This window comes from Morone saxatilis, unplaced genomic scaffold (genome assembly GCF_004916995.1).
Source record: "Morone saxatilis isolate NCDOM2014 unplaced genomic scaffold, NCSU_SB_2.0 Contig12, whole genome shotgun sequence".
Classification (NCBI taxonomy): Eukaryota; Metazoa; Chordata; class Actinopteri; family Moronidae; genus Morone; species Morone saxatilis.
In genome coordinates, this window is record NW_023339674.1 from 22,621,097 (window position 1) to 22,639,308 (window position 18,212).

General features: G+C 39.8%; 2 protein-coding genes across 5 annotated transcripts; one reads left to right on the plus strand and one right to left on the minus strand.

The window, feature by feature from the left end:
* Nucleotides 1–3,839: 3,839 nt before the first annotated feature.
* Nucleotides 3,840–11,230, plus strand: ube3a (ubiquitin protein ligase E3A). 3 transcript variants are annotated; one of them, XM_035653085.1, is made up of 11 exons: nucleotides 3,840–4,132; nucleotides 4,960–5,004; nucleotides 5,220–5,506; nucleotides 5,593–6,803; nucleotides 6,907–7,051; nucleotides 7,598–7,803; nucleotides 8,728–8,892; nucleotides 9,382–9,537; nucleotides 9,620–9,693; nucleotides 9,816–9,959; nucleotides 10,148–11,230. In XM_035653085.1, coding segments are annotated over exons 2-11 (2,511 nt in total). In that variant the 5' UTR covers nucleotides 3,840–4,132; nucleotides 4,960–5,002; the 3' UTR covers nucleotides 10,269–11,230. The 3 variants fall into 3 exon arrangements, with proteins under 3 accessions (XP_035508978.1, XP_035508979.1, XP_035508980.1); XM_035653086.1 differs by having other exon boundaries at nucleotides 5,410–5,506; XM_035653087.1 differs by having other exon boundaries at nucleotides 5,414–5,506.
* A 1,105-nt stretch (nucleotides 11,231–12,335) lies between these two features.
* On the minus strand, nucleotides 12,336–17,784 carry cnga3a (cyclic nucleotide gated channel subunit alpha 3a). 2 transcript variants are annotated; one of them, XM_035653788.1, is made up of 8 exons: nucleotides 17,684–17,784; nucleotides 17,354–17,443; nucleotides 16,544–16,717; nucleotides 15,346–15,405; nucleotides 14,589–14,789; nucleotides 14,340–14,441; nucleotides 14,147–14,253; nucleotides 12,336–14,036 (listed from the first exon to the last, which is right to left on the minus strand). In XM_035653788.1, the coding sequence occupies exons 1-8, from the start codon at nucleotides 17,782–17,784 to the stop codon at nucleotides 12,640–12,642; spliced, it is 2,232 nt and encodes a 743-aa protein (XP_035509681.1). In that variant the 3' UTR covers nucleotides 12,336–12,639. The 2 variants fall into 2 exon arrangements, with proteins under 2 accessions (XP_035509681.1, XP_035509682.1); XM_035653789.1 differs by lacking the exons at nucleotides 14,589–14,789; nucleotides 15,346–15,405.
* Nucleotides 17,785–18,212: the final 428 nt, after the last annotated feature.

Consider the following 18,212-nt stretch of genomic DNA (forward strand, 5'->3'; position numbering starts at 1 on the left):
AATCAGTTGTAATCTGCAACTACACCACTAGATGCCACTAGTCCTAAATCCAACACACTGGTCCTTTAACCCACCGGCATCTGTAGATCAAAAGAGCTCCTTCTAAGGTAACAAAAACACAACGATTCTAATATTCCATTTCTAGCAATCGCTCCTCCTAAATGTTACACATTGGACCTTTAAAACAATTAGACAGCTCCATATATTCAACATTTTAAATATTTTTTTTAATATAAAACATGTAGAGATCTTCATTCAAAAGTGTCTAAGGTGCACAGGAAATACTGTAGTCTACACCAGTGGTCAGGGCCCTCTGAGTTGTTGCAAAAGATAGATTTAAGGGGCTGCACCATAATTAATTAGAAAAGCAGATATTGGTGATACACAGTGGTTAAAGCAGTATAAAGCATATATTTACCAGCTGCAACAGTGTGTGGCTGGTTTGGTTTCACCAAAAAGGAGTTAAATTACGTTATTGCAATTATTTGTGTAGTTACCTACTACTACAATTTTGGGTCATAAAAGGAAATAAATGTTTATCATTGTTTTTCCACTGTAATTGTAATTAAACCCTCTTTGTTGAACTGTGTACCCTTTTTCTTTCACCCTGACCACTGTGAAGGTATACCCATGCAATGCATTTGCCAGACAGGCACCACCACACACTTGACCTTTGTGTAATGCAAAAGGATGGGCGTTGCTCAGAGCTCACACAGCGACAGCCTGAGGAAGAGTCACCACGTCCACACTGAAAGGACCGGTGTGCAGGTTTTACTGCCATCTAGCTGGTTAGATGCAGATATGGATTGCAACCAACTGAATATTGCTCGTGTCTGTATTTGACAACATAGGAATGAGAACAGGCTGTTCTCTGAGAAAGTATAGTGGCCGTCAGTGTTTGTTTTGTCCACTCTGGGCTACTGTAGAAACATGGTGGCCTCCATAGAAGGTGACCTGCTCCCTCTGTAGATAAAAAACATTCCAAGGTAACGAAAACATTATGATTCCTATATTCAGCTGATTATACATTAATGAAAACATACCTATATTATATTTCTGCCAATGTTACACAGTGGACCTTTAAGTAAATGATTGACACTGACAAGCTCCACCAACAAAACCTTGTAAAATGTTTTTACTACTGAGTTGTTTGCACTTTCCCATGAATAGTGGTCTGATTTATGTTTGACCTGTGAACACATGGGCACTTAATAAACTCAATAAACTCAACTGAGTTGAGTTTTCTTGCTGGCTGTGACTTATTTGTAGTATATTAGAGTACTTTGGTGTGTATGTTTATATGTACAACGTTTATATGTGTGTATATATATATATATACATATATGTATGACGGACAGATCCCGTCAATATCATACTGTCACACATCTGTGCAAGATGCAGTCACAAATCTTCACACTTGTGTATTTGAGATCAAAATGAAGGCAGTTTGAAGATGGGTGTGGTCCAAGCAAGGGCTCCAGAAGCTTTGGTTTTTGCTTGTGATGTACTGGATAGTGTTTGCTGTTTAGGAATAAATAAATCAAATAAAACAATGAAAGGTTGAACAACAACAGTAGACATAATACAACCTGTAATGAGGGGTCACAAGTACAAAGGCCTGAGAGGTAATTACATTAACTGAACAATGTGTCTGTTTTTATCAACAGTGTAATGTGAAACACATCATCTAAAATGTAAAAAACAAGAAATCACCTTGTGAAGAAACTGTCCATGAGCAGTGAGCACGATGCGCTGTGTGCTTACAGCGACTCCCAGTGTGCATGTTGGTTACTGCAGACATGTGTCAAATCTATACACTCAGACAAAAGGATGGTAATTAATGCTGAGCAAGACATCCTTTCAACAACATGACACATTTATTTGGAATCTCCCTCATACAATCATAGAGATAATTATAGCTAATAATGATCATTTTATTTTTTTTATGAAAAGCAGCTTCATACCTGCATACATGCTCTCAATTAAGGTGGTAATGCACTCAGTTATTTTAAGAATATGAATATATTTGCATTTCTCTCTCAGTTATCCTTTATATTTACCTGTGTTTAATTTATTTACTGCTCAGTGTGTCACAGAGGACTGATAGGTACAGAAACCAAATGTCACATTAAGTGTAAAAGTCTATATCAGGCTTGGACGCTGACAGAATAACAAACATCAGCACCACAAGAGCAATGCACACAGATTAGATAATGCATAATTTACAAGGCTCTGTTGCAGAATGAGCTGGCAGAGGTTTGACTACCTGCTATATATTCCAGGTCTGATTTATGGTTCATGAATAGGATTTAGAGATTGTGTTGTGTCTTAGCCTCCATCAACACAGCTACTGTAGCCACATACGTGTGTCTCTGCAGAGGTGTATAATTAAGGGAAGTTATGATACTAAATAACAAAGGTATGAATGAACAGCTCTACTCACAGGGACTAATCTATAAGGTCTTTACTGTGTTTATGCTTTAGCTAATAGTAAGTCTGTGACAGAATGACCCAGTTTAATCACATATTTCCCAAAACTGGGATGAAAAATAGCCTCTATGTATGAATTACTGCTACACATACACACATCCAGTGGTGAAACATATCAACTAGAAGTATTACTCATGTACTGTATTTTAGGTCAGGTTGAGGTATAATAGTCTACTTGAGTATTATCATTTTATGTTACTTTAAAATGTACCTCTACTGTATTTTATAGGGAAATATTGTATTTCATACATCACTACATTTATTTGGCAGCTACTACTTTGCAGATAAAGATTTTACACTCTCATCTCATCTCATGAAATATGATGCATTGTTATAGATTAACCCAGCCCTGAGGGGAAAGGGGGAAGACTATGAGAAGGGATGTAACATAAAGCAGATAAGTAAAAGAATGGTTGAGATGAATAGCTAATTATCAACTTACTGTAACTATTTATCCATAATGTCCAATATTAATGCTTAAACGCTTAAATAGATAGCTAAAATTAACTGAGAGATGGTTGAAATTGTTAGCTGAAATTATTAGAAAGAATCATAAAACACCTAAAGTAGTGGATCAAATACTGTAGATTGTTTTAATAAATAAACAGTGAAATTGTTTGTCTTTGAAAAAAAAGGAGAAAAGGAGAAAAGTAGTTTAAATGAACGTGTTTAGAATATGATGGGTGGTGTTGATGAAGGGGTACTTTAGTCCATCAGACGGGGCTGTGGGGGTACATTAGAGAAAAAGGTTGGCTTTATAAAGTCTGTGAAATTAACTCAATCTCAGCTGATACAAAATAAAACTGCTACCATCACAAAAGGCATCAGTGTTGACAGTCCAATAATATATGATAACAACAGGGCACACATTTCTACATAATTAGAACTTTTATTTACTTTTGATACTTAAAGTACATTTTAATGATGATAAATGCTGACACAGGACTCATTTGTAATCGTAATTTGTTTTTACATTGCGGTATTTATATCAAGTTATCAAAAAATATTGCTGATCTTTGTTTATATTTTTATTTTAGATTATATGAATTTCTCTTAATATAAGAAAACAAGTTCCATGTACACACAGTGTCTAATCCATCCACATAATGTATAGTATGTGAAGCTGTAGGTCCTTTAAGCCTCCTCAGTGTTTGCATTGTGCTGTATAAACCGAGCTCAGTCCAATCACAGCGGTTTACTAATGACCTGAAAGACGTTACAAATAAAGTGTATGAAAGATTAAACTCTGTGTATTATTTTTTTTAGGTTAACAGTTTATTTGGATTTATTTATGGTGTATTTCTGTGGCTCGTGGCTCGTGGAGGAGGGAGGGGGGAGGCATGGTGTTTGACAGCCTCGCGCTGCATGCCGGGAGATATCACGCTCTTGTTTACAAGATGGTAGAAAAGGATATTTTGCTCTGATTTAGGAACAAAAAGTGCTGCCCCTTCCTACCTTCCTACCGGACCCGGGTCGCGTTCAGGCTGCGTGTGTGTGGACTGAGCGCAGTGTTGGAGTCGGAGAGCACTGAGTGTGGATGAAGCAGCAGCTCTCACACTGACACCACGGCTCTTTTTTTGCACTGTCACTGACAGACACACAGACACACAGACAGGACTGTATACCACTGTTCAACCCACAGGTTAGTACTGGAAGCTGGCCGACACCCTCACTGTAACGCTGTGTCGCGTTGCGTTCACTTCCCCAGCCGCTTTATCGATTATCTGATAATCTAGCTAGCAGCGGTTAAAGTCGTCAAACAGAGACAGCTGCGAGGGTTTCTGCACTATCACTCTGCTGGTCAAATGTGGCAACTAACGCGTGTGTTTTAACTAGGTTTTATCACCAGGGTTCACAAACAAGACATTAATATATCTCATTGTTTGTGTCATGGAGGGAAAATACCATTGCCATTAATATTAATATTGTGTTTGACGTCTTACAGCCGCTGTCACTGTGCCTCTCTCTCTCTCTCCTTAATGAGACTCACAGTAGCTGACTGCAGGTGAACTGCTGCCTCCACACACACCGACACAAGGCTTTATTCACACACACAAAGTGTATCTTGTTGAGTTGTAATTAATAAATGTCTGTAGCCATCACACAGCAGCGTCTCCAAATTAAGAATGGGCCTTTGTACGCACGTGGCACAGCAACGCTGACGTCATTCATTATTTATAAGCGGGTGCACTTATCAATTATAATCTGAACATAACATATTTACAGTATGGTGAAACTACAGCCACTCTATTTGTCTGCTGGATAAATAGATGTTACAGCCATCCGTAGTTAAATGATTAAAGTAAATATGAATTAGATCAGATGATAATATATCCTGACACTATAGCATCAGATATCTGAATCAGTTGACTAACTGTGACTGAGTAGCAGCTGCTTCCTTTTGTTATTGGCTGTCTGTGCACAGTAGGAGAAGTCAAACTTTACATTATTGCTGACCTTTTCTTTCAGGACTGTAACTTGGGCCTGCAGGAGGATACCTGAATCCAGCCGAATGTAAGTCGCTCTGTCTGCACTCCACCTGCACTCAGTTCAACCAGTATCTAAACTAATATACATGCAGTCAGTTCCCATTTCTGTGTCATTGTGTCTTTATTTTAAATCTATTTCACGTGTTTTATTATTTGCATTGCAAGAATGTGTTAATGCTTCTTTTTCCTAACCATGGATGACTCATCAGTCCTACTTCCTGTTTACATATCTTAATGCAGGAACAGAGCGGCTGCTAAGCATCTAATTGAGCGCTACTTTCGGCAGTTAACTGAAGGCTGTGGAAATGGCGACTGCACGAATGAGTTTTGCGCATCATGTTGTGATTTTCAACCGCTGGATAACAATTCAGCAGCTGCCAAAGCGCTTGAGCTGTTTAAGATTAACGCCAAACTCTGCAATCCCTCAAAGAAAGAACCTGACGCCCCACACTCCAGCGCCAATGAAAACACTCATCTGGACAGTAAGATGAGCGATTCGGACCTCTTTTCGAAGGAGGACTTCTCAGGTACTGTAAAACTGACTCAGATTCTTGTGGACTTTGACTTTGAATCAGCTCAGTGTGTTAATTTTTCTTTTACTGTTTTGGTCCAGATGTTCATTACCTCACAGAGAACAGTGTATGTAGGATCCTGAGTTTCTGCGAGGAGAAAGGGGACTACTCTGCACTAGTCCGCATTATCGGCAGGGTTTTCTCCAGCACAGAGGTGCTGATGAAGAGCTTCAGGAAGGATGAACCCAACACTGCTGAAAACCATGACTCTTGTAAACCACCAGATGCCGACAAGCATGAGAAGCAGAATGAGCAAACCTCAGAGAAGATGGGTGCTTCCTCTGCGGCTGCTTTACCAGACGAGGGTGTTAATGAAACGTTCGACCCTTGTGAAGTTACAGTGGACATCTGCGCCGTGAGGAGGGTCTACGACAGACTGCTAACCATCGATCAGGCCGAGGCAGCTTTCGTAAACGCGCTCATTTACCTCACTCCAAACATGGAACTTGACCTGGAATACCTTGATGTGTACGAAACAAACCCAGATTACCTGAATATCTTCATCATCGTGCTGGAGAACAGTAACCTCCACAGCCCAGAGTACCTTGAAGTGGCATTGCCGCAGTTCTGCAAGGCGATGAGCAAACTGCCGGTGACTGCGCTCGCCAGGCTGTCCAAGCTCTGGTCCACGTACGGTCTCCCACACATCCGCCGCATGATGGAGACCTTCCAGCAGCTCATCACTTTCACAGTCGTCAGCAATGAATACGATAGCGAAAATCTGGTAAATGATGACGAGACTGTGGTGGCTGCGACTCAGTGTTTAAAAGTTGCCTTCTACGCAAGTATCCAGGCTGGCGATGTGGATGTGGAGCACAATGAGGAGGACGAGGAAGACCCGGAGACTGATGAGCTCACCCTGCATGAGCTGCTAGGTGAGGAGCGGCTGTATATGAAGGGTCCCCGGGTCGACCCTCTGGAGAGAGAACTGGGTCTCAGGCCGATAGATAGCATAAAACCCCTCATCCCCTTTGAGGATTTTGTCAACGAGTCACTGAACGAAGTGGTGGAGATGGACAAAGATTTCACCTTCTTCAAAGTCAACGCCGAAACCAAGTTTTCTTTCCAGACGTGCCCCTTCATCCTCAACGTCATCACCAAGAGCCAAGGACTGTACTACGACAACAGGATAAGGATGTACAGCGAGCGACGCCTCACGGCCCTGTACAGCATGGTCCAGGGCCAGCAGCCCAACCCCTATCTCAAGCTCAAAGTACGCAGAGATCACATCATCGACGACGCCCTCGTCAGAGTGAGTTACGGCGTGATGCGTCACTGTTGCATGTGGACGAGATGTCGAATTGAAGCTTAGTCCCGCAGTGTTTGTCAATTAATTCAACTGCCCTGTGTTACAGCTGGAGATGATCTCCATGGAGAACCCGTCTGACCTGAAGAAGCAGCTGTTTGTTGAGTTTGAGGGGGAGCAAGGTGTAGACGAGGGAGGGGTTTCAAAGGAGTTCTTCCAATTGGTCTTGGAGGAAATTTTCAATCCCGACATAGGTGAGAAATGAAATCATTTTGACAGTGTTTACATTTGCTCCCCATGTATCATTGAATATTGAATATGAAGCTACAGCCAGGAGACCTTAGCTTAACATTCTGGAAACGCACACACAAAAAAAAAATCTGCCTACCTCTAAAGCTCACTAATTAACATGTTTTATCTTGTTTATTTAATTCATACAAACATCGAAGTGTAAAATAGGCAGGATGTGGTTTTACGGGAGGTTATGTGCAGGTCTATTTCTTGGCCAGGTACAACGACTTCCTGATCTCAACTTGTTGCCTGGCAACCTCAAAGAATACAGAATACGTAAAGAATACAGGAAATGTTTTTGCACAGATTAAACCAACAAGATAATAGTGAGCTTTAGAGGTACTTTTCTTACCTTTTGGGAGCCAAGCTAGCTGTTTCCCCGTTTCCAGTCTTTGTGCTAAGCTAAGCTAATGAGCGTATTTCACAAAAACTAATACTAAAACAAATACTTTAGGTATTTCATTTTTGCTTCTGGCTTTTTTTCTCTTTCTGTTTGAAATTCTCAACAGGAATGTTCACCTACGATGACAACACCAAACTTTTTTGGTTTAATTCGTCCTCACTGGAGAATGAAGCGCAGTACACTCTCGTCGGACTCGTCCTCGGGCTCGCCATTTACAACAACTGCATCCTGGACGTACATTTCCCTATGGTTGTTTACAGGAAACTCATGGGCAAGAAAGGGGTCTTCTTGGACCTGTCGGACTCACATCCAGTACAGTAACTTTCTCCAAACTTAATTTACAGTCAAAGACAATACATCAGTTCTGTATTTCCAAACGTTTAGAAAACGCCTTGTATTACTTCTGAAGATGTGTATGGTGTTGTAATGTTACTGGTAAAATCAAGAAAACAGATTTCAGAGTTGCTGGAAAGAAACCACAAGCATAAAGCTAAATCTGTATTCACTCATTAACTTTAAGCATGTGCACAGAAGGACATTTTTGGAAATACACTTATTTGCTTTTTTGCCGAGAGTTAGATGAGAAGATCAATACCACTCTCATGTGAAACTTAAGCCAGGTGACCGTTAGCTTTTAGCTTAGCATTAAGACTGGAACCAGGGGTTAAGAGCACGCTTGGCTCTTGTTGTCACGTAATGTTGCCAGGCAACCAGTGAAGATGAGGCCAACAAATACAGCACATAGTGAGTCGTCCACTAATCAGAAGGTTGGTGGTTTGATCCCCGGCTCCTCCTGCTGCATGTCGAGGTTTCATTGAGCAAGATACTGAACCCCAAATTGCTCCCGATGCTATTTCATTGGTGTGTGTGAATGGGTGGGCATGAAGTGTAAAGCGCTTTGAGTTGTTGGAAGACTAGAAAGGCGCTATATAAGTACAGTCCATTTAGCATTAACATAACCTACCACACATCTATAACTTGCCATTCTTACTCTGACGTGTTAGTGAGCTTTACAGGTGCTGCTGAGTGGATTTCAATTCTAACAGAGACAGGCTAGCTGTTACCGGTCTGTATGGTAAGCTAAGCTAACTGTCATCTGGCTGTACCTTCATATTTAACGGACAGATCAAATGAGATGGCAGCGATCTTCTGAACAAACTCTTGACAAGAAAGCAAATAAGCATATTCTGAGAGCATTTTCTTTAACAGCAGACGTTTCTTCTTTTCTCGTTGCAGGCTTTGTACCAGAGTCTGAAGCAGTTGCTTGAGTATACCGGCAATGTAGAGAAAGACATGATGCTCACCTTCCAGATATCACACACAGACCTTTTTGGAAACCCGGTCTTATATGACTTAAAGGAGCAGGGAGAACAGATGCCTGTTACTAAGGAGAACAGACAGGTAAAATGAAAAAAAGTGTCTAGGCCACAAAACTGTTCTGTGTAAAGGATGGTTCGGTTAATTTAATTTAAGAGCTGCAGTAACTAAGTCAGTACAGGGGTTCGATATGAATTCCTCACCAAATTAAAAAGTAATTATACAATGGCTGTTGCTGTTGTAGAGACTGTCTAGCTACAATAGTATTAGAATCAATGAGGGACATATTTCTTGTTCCTTTTTTTGATTTATACATTTCACAAGCTCAGCAATGGGAACTCGATGTATATGAAATGGCTGAAAATGATGCAATTCAGCCATTTCCTTGAGACAGTCTTTCCTCTGTTGAAAGTGTATAGAAACAACACTTAAAATGCACAGAATACACTGACTCACTGTTGGTTAAAGGTTCACATTCACTTTACTGCCGTTATGAAAGATGGTAAATAATGAGCAGTTTCTTTTCTGTATATTTAACAGGTGTTGTTGAATTTTTTTTTTTACAATTGACAGGAGTTTGTGGACCTGTATACTGAGTACATACTGAACAAGAGCGTGGAGAGACAATTCAAAGCCTTCAAAAAAGGTTTCCTAATTGTCACAAATGAGTCCCCACTGAAATATTTGTTCAGACCTGAGGAAGTAGAGCTGCTTATCTGTGGAAGCAGGGTGAGGAAGCAAACCTTAATTTATATTTGTGTTATTTTATTGCAGCCAGTGTTTTATGACTTACAGAGCAATCTCTTCACAGAAACTTGACTTTGAAGCTCTTGAAAAGACAACAGAATACGATGGAGGTTATAGCAAAGACAGTCAAATCATCAAGTAAGTCAGAGTTTGCTTTTTTCCCCACAGCTAAGTCATAATCTAAAGACATATTTTTAGCTGCAAGATTTTAGCAGTCAGATCATCGCTGTTTAAAGTTGTCTGTTACTTTCTGCGCACAGAGATTTCTGGGAAACGATTCACTCGTTTGGAGAGGAGCAGAAGAGGTTGTTTCTTCAGTTTACCACCGGCACAGACAGAGCACCTGTCGGCGGACTTGGAAAATTAAAAATGATCATCGCCAAGAATGGCTCCGACACAGACAGGTACAGAACAGTCACCCTTTGGGGTTTTTCTATCATCAAACATACTGTTTTTTTTTTTTTTTTCATTGTGTTATTCAAAACAGTCTGTTGATGCCCAAACCCACACGATAAGCTTCTCTCAGCTCATATTTATCCCATTTTTGCTGCCAGGCCCAGCAGTACTCTTACTTTCTCATCCTTTCTTTCAGGCTACCAACGTCTCACACCTGCTTTAATGCACTGCTGCTCCCAGAATACTCCTCTAAGGAAAAACTGAAAGAAAGACTCCTCAAGGCCATCACTTATGCCAAAGGATTTGGGATGCTGTGACAGGTCCACAAAGAAGGTTTTGTGACTGCATTTTAATAAATTAAAAAAAAGGGAGTATCACAAAAATACAGAGCTAAATGACAGGAAACAAAGTGCTGCAATAACCCTGTGCCTAACCAGCCCTTACCATTCATAGTCCACTGTCGGCCTTTCACTCTGAGGCTGAACTTCCATTGAGTTGGTTTCATATACAGTACATTAGGTTTCCCAAAGAGTTTAACACAACACTTAAATAATTTATTTTTTCTTGTGTGTTTTGTTTCTGTGCAACCATGAACAATATTTCATTTGTGAAACTGTGAAAGTGCACTTATACACAGGTTTTTATTAAATGACAGCACATAGACTCTGTTTAAATTCTCATGTTTTTCAGTTCTTCATGGTGTAGCAGTATTCAGTCCTCAGGCTCTCTTCCCACAACTGAGTGGACTGAGCATAATGGTGCTCCTTGGTTACGATTGTCATTGTAGTATATTGAGGTGAAGCCTTTCATAAAACTGCTAATCCAAATAGCCTCTCTGAACAGCTTATATTTGAACAATTTTCTGTCGGCGTGAGAGCAAACTCACCACTAACCTAGAGGTTATTTTAAAGTATTTCTGTGCTGTGCCTGTTGTATTACATAGAACATGAATACTGTGTTTTGTGAGACAGTGAACCTGACCAGGTAGTGTGGTATCAATAGCTTGCAAGGTTTTAAAATGTAGTTACTGACTGGTCAGTTTAGACTTTCACATCCTGAAAGAAGTGTTTCTCTCCCCTTGGTTTGTTTGCTATTAAGTGTTCCTGATTGCACAGTTGTAAGTGCAGTTGCCAAATGTGCAATGCCTATATAAGGAAAAGAGTCACATGAAATGTTTTATTTGGCCAAATATCTCAGGTACATAAAGAATGTGCAAATAATGTGAAACTCTTATGTAAAGCAACTATTATGCAAAGTAAATAAAGGTTAAAAAAAAGTATAAACATTGTCTTTAATATGGACTGAAGGAATTTCTTCTAACAATATACAACTGCAGTTTCTCTCTCTCTACGTAGCTTTATAGCATCTTTCAGCTCATGGTTTTGCAACTTTACTGTTTCGTTTAGTCTTGTTCTTCTGGAGTAGTTTTTGGCCACAGCAGGCAACTGTTTACAGTAAAATGTTCTAAAAACCACTGTACATTATCTGCTCAGCACTGATCTTTGGACAGACAAAGTTAGCACGTAGCTGATCAACATAGAGGAGCATTAACATGTAGAAGCTAAACATGCATATTTTTCTTGATTTAGAGCAAAAACAGAGCCAAAAGGAGACTAAATATTGGCTTTACTTTAGCTGGCTGTCCAGTAACATGAATCCCACTAAATGCTCATGTTTCTCCACATCTCCCAGATGTGGAGAAACTGCCAACAAGTTTGCCTTATTACCTTAAAAACACGTCAGTATTATCATCTTATTTCTTTTGCCTTCAAGTGGCCAACAAATGCACATTTAAAGGACCTGAAAACGTGTTTTCTCTATCACGTTCTTACTACCACTAATGAGATCCCACATTACCACAAAAAAGTGGAGGTCAGTTGGAAAAAGGCAGTTGCACGAATAGAGATTAATCAACATTGTAGTTTGTTTGATTAATCAAATCTAATCAAACTATACCCATACAGTTTGGATGAAGCAGATTAATTAGTTTCTGAGTGTTAAACTCTTTGTGTTTTAACTGATAATTGCTTTTATAGTAATTAATATTTAAATCATAGAGAAATACTTTAGATTTGAAGCCAGGTTCAGGGGCTTTAAAGTCAGTAACAACAGTTTAATGAGACTAACTGAGAAACAATCCAAAACAATGTATTATACTGTAATAACTCTTTTCTACAAAATGACCCTCCAGACACAGTATATGTTATATGAACATTTTAATGTTTATTCACATATAACATTGCAATTTAACAACTGATGTATGCTGATAGTAACTTATAAACAGAACTGCATTTGGGTTTATTTTGTACATTCACATATCGTATCAAATGAATATTGCAGTTGCATTATTACGTATGAATTGTACTTCATACTTTACAGATCAATATATTTTCTGGGGAAAAAATGTCAATATCAGGAAAAACAAAACATTTGTCATTATTCTAAGGCTATGAAAAGCCATTTGTTTGCATACACAAGTGCTTCTGACCAACATGCTCAAGCAGTTTCATGACCACATGAAATTGGTTGTCAATCATAGCATACACACAAAAATATTTCTTTGCTGCATACACTGTACACAATTTGACACATTATGATCATAATAAACACAGATGTATAAATAGATATAAACATGGGCCTTTAAAAAGTGTCACTCTACCATTTACTGAAAAATCCCGTAATCTCAGATTACTGCACTTTTTTGTCTTTGTCGGCCACCACTTCTGACAGGTCCTCCGGTCGAATGGATTTCACTTTGGCCTCCATCTCAGTGACCCTCTGCTTCATTCTCGTCTGGCTGGAGGTTAACTGAGCCATCAGCTGAGCGAACTTGGTCTGCATGACGTCCAGGTTGCTCTGCAGTTTGACAATCTTCTCCTCCAGGTCTTTGGGGTCGGCGCCAGCGTTGGCTATCGCCTCATCAATCAGGTTGTCTTTCATCAGAATGGCTTTCCCCTTCTCCTCCAGAGCTTTTTTAGCATCTGGATACTCAGTGAGAGCTTCCATCAAGTCGTCCTTGGACAGGGCAAAGAGATCAGAGTAGCCTACGCTTCTGATGTTGGCTGTTCTCCTGTTGCCTGCTTTACTGCCCTTGATACCCAAGATACTGATTTCCCCAAAGTAAGCACCGTCGCTGAGCACTACAAACTGAGTGACGCCATCATCAGCAACCACAGCTAGCTTCCCCTCCTTGATGATGTACATCTCCCTACCAATATCCCCCTTCTTACAGATGTAATCTCCAGGACTGAATACCTGTGGCTGCAGCTTGAGCACCAATTCAATCAGCAGACCGGCTTCACAGTCTTGGAAGATACGCACTTTTTTTAGCGTATCCAAATGGACGTTGATGGCAATCTCAGCCTTGAGCTTGTCTGGGAGGTTCTTCAAAACTTCCTTCTCATCACAGGTTTTCTTTTCGGTCCACAAGTAGTCAAACCACTTGATGACCCTGGCCTCCAGGTCTTTGGTGACCTTTCGGAACTGCATGTACTGCTTAATGGAGTCGATCTTCGCCTGGAACTCAGCTCGAGAGGCGTTCATGTTGGAGATCATGGCACCAACGTTACCGACGATACTAGCGAAGATCAGCACACCAGTGAGGAAGTCGGAAATGACAAAGAGGTATTCAACATCCTTGACTGGTGGAGGCGTCTCTCCAATGGTGGTGAGGGTCAGTGTGGACCAATATAGGGAGTAGATGTACTTTCTGGCCAAGCGCCCGTGCTCCGGGTGGCTGATATTGGGGTATACCCACGTGTCAGATCCAAAACCTATGGTTTTCGATATGGCAAAGAACATACAAGCATTCCAGTGGATAATAACGAGGATATAAAGTACGAGATTGCTAATACGAAACATGTTTGGGAAGCTGGTTCTGGTTTCAGTCCGCTCGAAGAACTCGAAAAGCCTTGAGATTTTGCAAAGGCGGTTGAATCTGAACTCTGGGTTGTTATATCCAAATTTCAGAAACAGCAGATCAGTGGGTATCATTGAGATCATATCGTATTTGAACTGAGATGTTGTTCTGTATTTACTTCTCAGTTTCATGGCATCTTTTACCAGCAGGCCTTGTTCCAGGTAACCTAAGGGGACGAAGAGAAAAACTAAATTAGGAGTCAAATCCAAAACTACAATGGACACAAATTGGTTTACATATTTAAATTCTGTATTGAAACATTTGAAAGAATCCAACCTGTTCTTGATCTAACAAATGTGTCTCCAAAGTAGATTAAGTCTGAGGTGTAGTCCAAGACTATCCAGAGGTTTGTATACGTGTCCTGGAGTTCGTTAAAACAGGATCTAGAAGACAAGGAGAATACGTTTGCAAAAATATACAATTTTGCGAACACGGAGTGAAGTTTTAACGGATGATAAATGGACAATACCTTGTTACAATCATTATCAGGTTATAAAATACTGGGCCTGCGATGACGGTCAGCCATTTGTAGTACTGATCTGTAGCAGGATCCATAATCCAGATTTCTTTCCTAAAAACAACTCAACATTACTTGATGTTGTCACAAGATTTCTTTTTTTTTTTTTTTTTACATACAGTAAGAGTGAAAAAGACATCTGTTTATTGTAATAAAATGTCCTAGTCCTAGTAGACTTAGTGTATCTGATTGTGTACTTACGGTGGCTCTACTTTCTTTTTATCATCTTTTTTATCATCCTTCTTATCATCTTTCTTCTCGTCTTTCTTCTCATCCTTTTTCTCATCTTTCTTCTCGTCCTTCTTCTCCTCTTCCTTCTTGTCCTCGTCTTTCTTCTCATCTTTTTTCTCCTCCTCCTTTTTCTCATCTTTTTTAATCTCCTCTTTTTTGTCCTCTTTTTTGCTACGGACCACAAGTTTAGTTTTTTATATTTGTGAAAAAGGGTGAAGGATATCTAAGCGGAGCTGTGAGCGGGCTACAGGACTACAGAAGGAGTTTGTCTAGAGTTTGGGATTCAAGGCTTTGTTGGAAGAGCTGGTGCAGGTCATATATTTGTCCAGCAGATGGCAACGTAACACAGGTACGTTTCCATGTCTTCTTTCACTTTTAAACCATTATGACCTAACAAGCAGTATATGCCTGTACATTTTACATCTAAATATTGGCCAAAGGTAAAATCAGTTCAACCCACATCACAACTTGCAACAAAAGAAAATCCCTCAAGCAAGCAAAGGAACAAAGGTTTTATCTGTCTAATACAGGAGGAAACAGGAATGGAGAATTGGAAGACATGTTGTGTAAAGGACTATAGCTATGCTATTTACCGCAAAATATACCACATTAGCTACATGCTACACCAGATGCTATGAATGTCCAGCATGATCCATGACTAATTTTTCTATTCTACCTCTATTTTCTTCTATTTCTTCTATTTTTTGACAGATTTGCACACACTTACTCGTCTGTGTTGTTGCAGTTATTCATGTTGTAAGTAGCTAGCGGCCACTTACTGGCAAGACTTTGGAAAGAAATAAAGGACAAGTTTTTTGGACAGTGAACCCTCACATTTTCAGACATTAAAGCACTGAAATGACACATACATTTTTCATTTATCTCTTGTTACATGCTAATGTAAAAAATCTATTTCAACTTGAACTATGGCGTGTTTACATAAATGTATCCAATCAAATGTGATTTACAGTGTCAAGCTTACACCGCCCATCGTATAAAACCACACTTAATGGTTAACAAGTGGTTAGCTAGCAGAGCAATATAATAGCGTTAGGTATTAGAGTTGGTAGTTTTAATTAGTTTTCATTTTCATTTATGTTTTCATTTCAGTTTTGTTTCAGTTAGTTTCCAGAAAGGGTTTGCTCGTTTAAATTTGGTTTTCACTGTGTCCTGACATAAGACAGATAATCTGTGAAAAGATCAGGTCCTTCTAGTGTTCCTAATGGCATTTACAAGAATCCGCCAGGCCTAAATGAAAACAACCAATTAGAGCCGAGAAAGATATAAAGACGCGTTGTGTTGTAGGCTTTGAGATAGTTGATTGTTGTATCTCATGCCCTGGCTCTACTTCAGCTTTAAGTTTTGTATTAGTTTCAGTGTTAGTTTTAGTTTTTTATTATAATATGGGAGGTATCTGTCAGAATAAGTGTTAACAATACAAACACACTGACTCACAGTCAAGTAGACATCCAGTCTCAATAAACATATGCACCAATGCCTCCACATATTTATTGTTTTTAGTTCATAGTAGGAGGTATGTGCATTTGCTGTGGTTAAAGTCTTTATTTGTTTCACTTTTATTCACCTCCTGATCTAGCAATGGCAGGTGAGCATCAATAGTCTTGTGGAGCTCCATATCTCTTCACAGTTCTGTACCGTGCTTTGAAGCGATCCAGTCACATGTGAAGGAGTCGATTCAAATCCTTCTTGTAACCAAACCTAATCCACATATTCTGTCTCACTTGGAATCATTTCATCATTCAGCTCAGTTTGACTAATCGGAGTTTTGAGGAACTGACACTCATGTGATTAATTGTACTGTCCGGTGGGTTTGTTTGTCATTTCAAACAGAGAGATCATTGTCAGTGTGAGTCCAGAAAAATAAACTGTGCACCGGCAGCGCTGCCACACAGTCCAGTACTTACTTTCTCTTATGGATTGTGTCGTTGTGGCCCACAGACTGGGCATTGCTCTCTCGACTGGAGATGTCTTTGAGCTCAGGGCCTCTGAAGCGCTCAAGGAAAGAGTCATGTCTCTCCACTTCAGGGTTCACTCTGTGAGACGCCCAGTTCCACAGCATGAAGAAGAAGTAAGAGAGCCTAGAATGTTAGCGGGAGGGAAAACGGAACAAAGTGACACCCGTCTAGTCTAGGAACAAACTATTATAGAGATATACTATCTCACAGAATATGTACCAATGGTGGAGAATGTATTCAGATCTATATTATGTAAAAGTATCAATGTATATATTTGTTAATATGATGCATCAAGGTGTAAGCAACATTCGAGGAGTACAGTGAGTTAAGTCCAATGGTTCTCAACCTAGGGATCAGGCTGCTTGAAAGTGAGATTGTATGACGATTAATGGGAGTGGACAGAGAAATATTTCTGGATTTTTATAATTTTTTTAGCCTTCAGACTTTTTTGTGAAATATTGGACATTTTACCTGTTTGAGCCTCAGGCATTAATTTAAATGCAACCAGCTCGTCATATGTTTGTATGTCTTTATATCTGAAATGTAACTAGTAACTAGCTGTCAAATGAATACCAGTGGAGAAAAATAGTACTACATGTTGCTGTATAATATAGGGGAGTATAAAGTAGAATTAAATGGAAATACTCAAGTATGTCAAAATTGTACTTAAGTACACTACTTGAGTAAATGTACTTTCCACCATTGGTTAAATACTGACTAAGAACTAAGACTAAGAAAAGTATTACTATTGAAGTTTACCTGGCCATTGCCCCAGCACCTGTAAATGAGTCTCTTTGGGACTCCGAAGACAGCGCTCTCTCAGAGTTGTCTTCACAAAGTGAGTGAGCCCTGGAAGAAAAATTACAGTGACATGCTCAAGATCATGCCATACAAATGGTACCAGGTGATTTACAGGTACAGAAGGTACCAAAAATGTGTCCCCAGTTGTTGGAACAGTTAAAGCACTTAGGCAACAATGCAAAAAGCACAGGTGTGGTAGAGAAGTAGTCAACAATTCCCCAAAAAAGTAGTACACAGTGAATATTTGAGCATAATTTAAATCTTAAGAATGTAATGCTGATATCAGACCTGCTGTCTCCATTTTCAATGACAGCCAGCTCCTCATCATGTGTGTTGGTGGATAACCGCTGCTTGGTTAAAATGGACTTTTCACTGCAGACTTTTGCCATGTTGTCTCTGCTGGCCTGGAGCACACAAATACAGAAAAGAACACACTTTATGGCTGCAATGTTACAGCGAAAACATCAGATTGTACAAACCATTATACAGCAAAATCCAGTAATTTCCCTTATGAGAGCAGTGTTGTTGATGTGTTTACTGAACGCCACTTTTGACGGTCTGTCTGAGAGTAGTGCCTAAAAATACATCCTCATTATGTCCTTAACACTAAACAGGATCAGTGCTCTCTCTCTGAACGATCAGCTGTTTTTTTAAAATAACTAAGCTATGGCTTACAGGTAGACTGTAGTTGCTATGTTCGGTCGCGCATACAGCAGGTTAAGTCTATTAGGGCACCACTTAAAGAACAGGTACAACTGTGCATGGCTGAGGGCACTGACTCTCTTCAGTTCTCGGTACAGACAGTAGAACCAGCCAG

What these genes read in the sequence shown, in the direction of transcription:
- ube3a (XM_035653085.1), top strand. An exon ending in TTCGAAGGAGGACTTCTCAG is followed by an intron (nt 5,507 to 5,592) that starts GTACTGTAAAAC and finishes GTTTTGGTCCAG; the next exon opens with ATGTTCATTACCTCACAGAG. An exon ending in ACCTGTCGGACTCACATCCA is followed by an intron (nt 7,804 to 8,727) that starts GTACAGTAACTT and finishes TTCTCGTTGCAG; the next exon opens with GCTTTGTACCAGAGTCTGAA.
- cnga3a (XM_035653788.1), bottom strand. Translation starts at nt 17,784, where the DNA reads ATGGCAAAAGTCTGCAGTGAAAAGTCCATTTTAACCAAGCAGCGGTTA. An exon ending in ATTGAAAATGGAGACAGCAG is followed by an intron (nt 17,444 to 17,683) that starts GTCTGATATCAG and finishes TTTTTCTTCCAG; the next exon opens with GGCTCACTCACTTTGTGAAG. An exon ending in CTGATAATGATTGTAACAAG is followed by an intron (nt 14,254 to 14,339) that starts GTATTGTCCATT and finishes CTTGTCTTCTAG; the next exon opens with ATCCTGTTTTAACGAACTCC.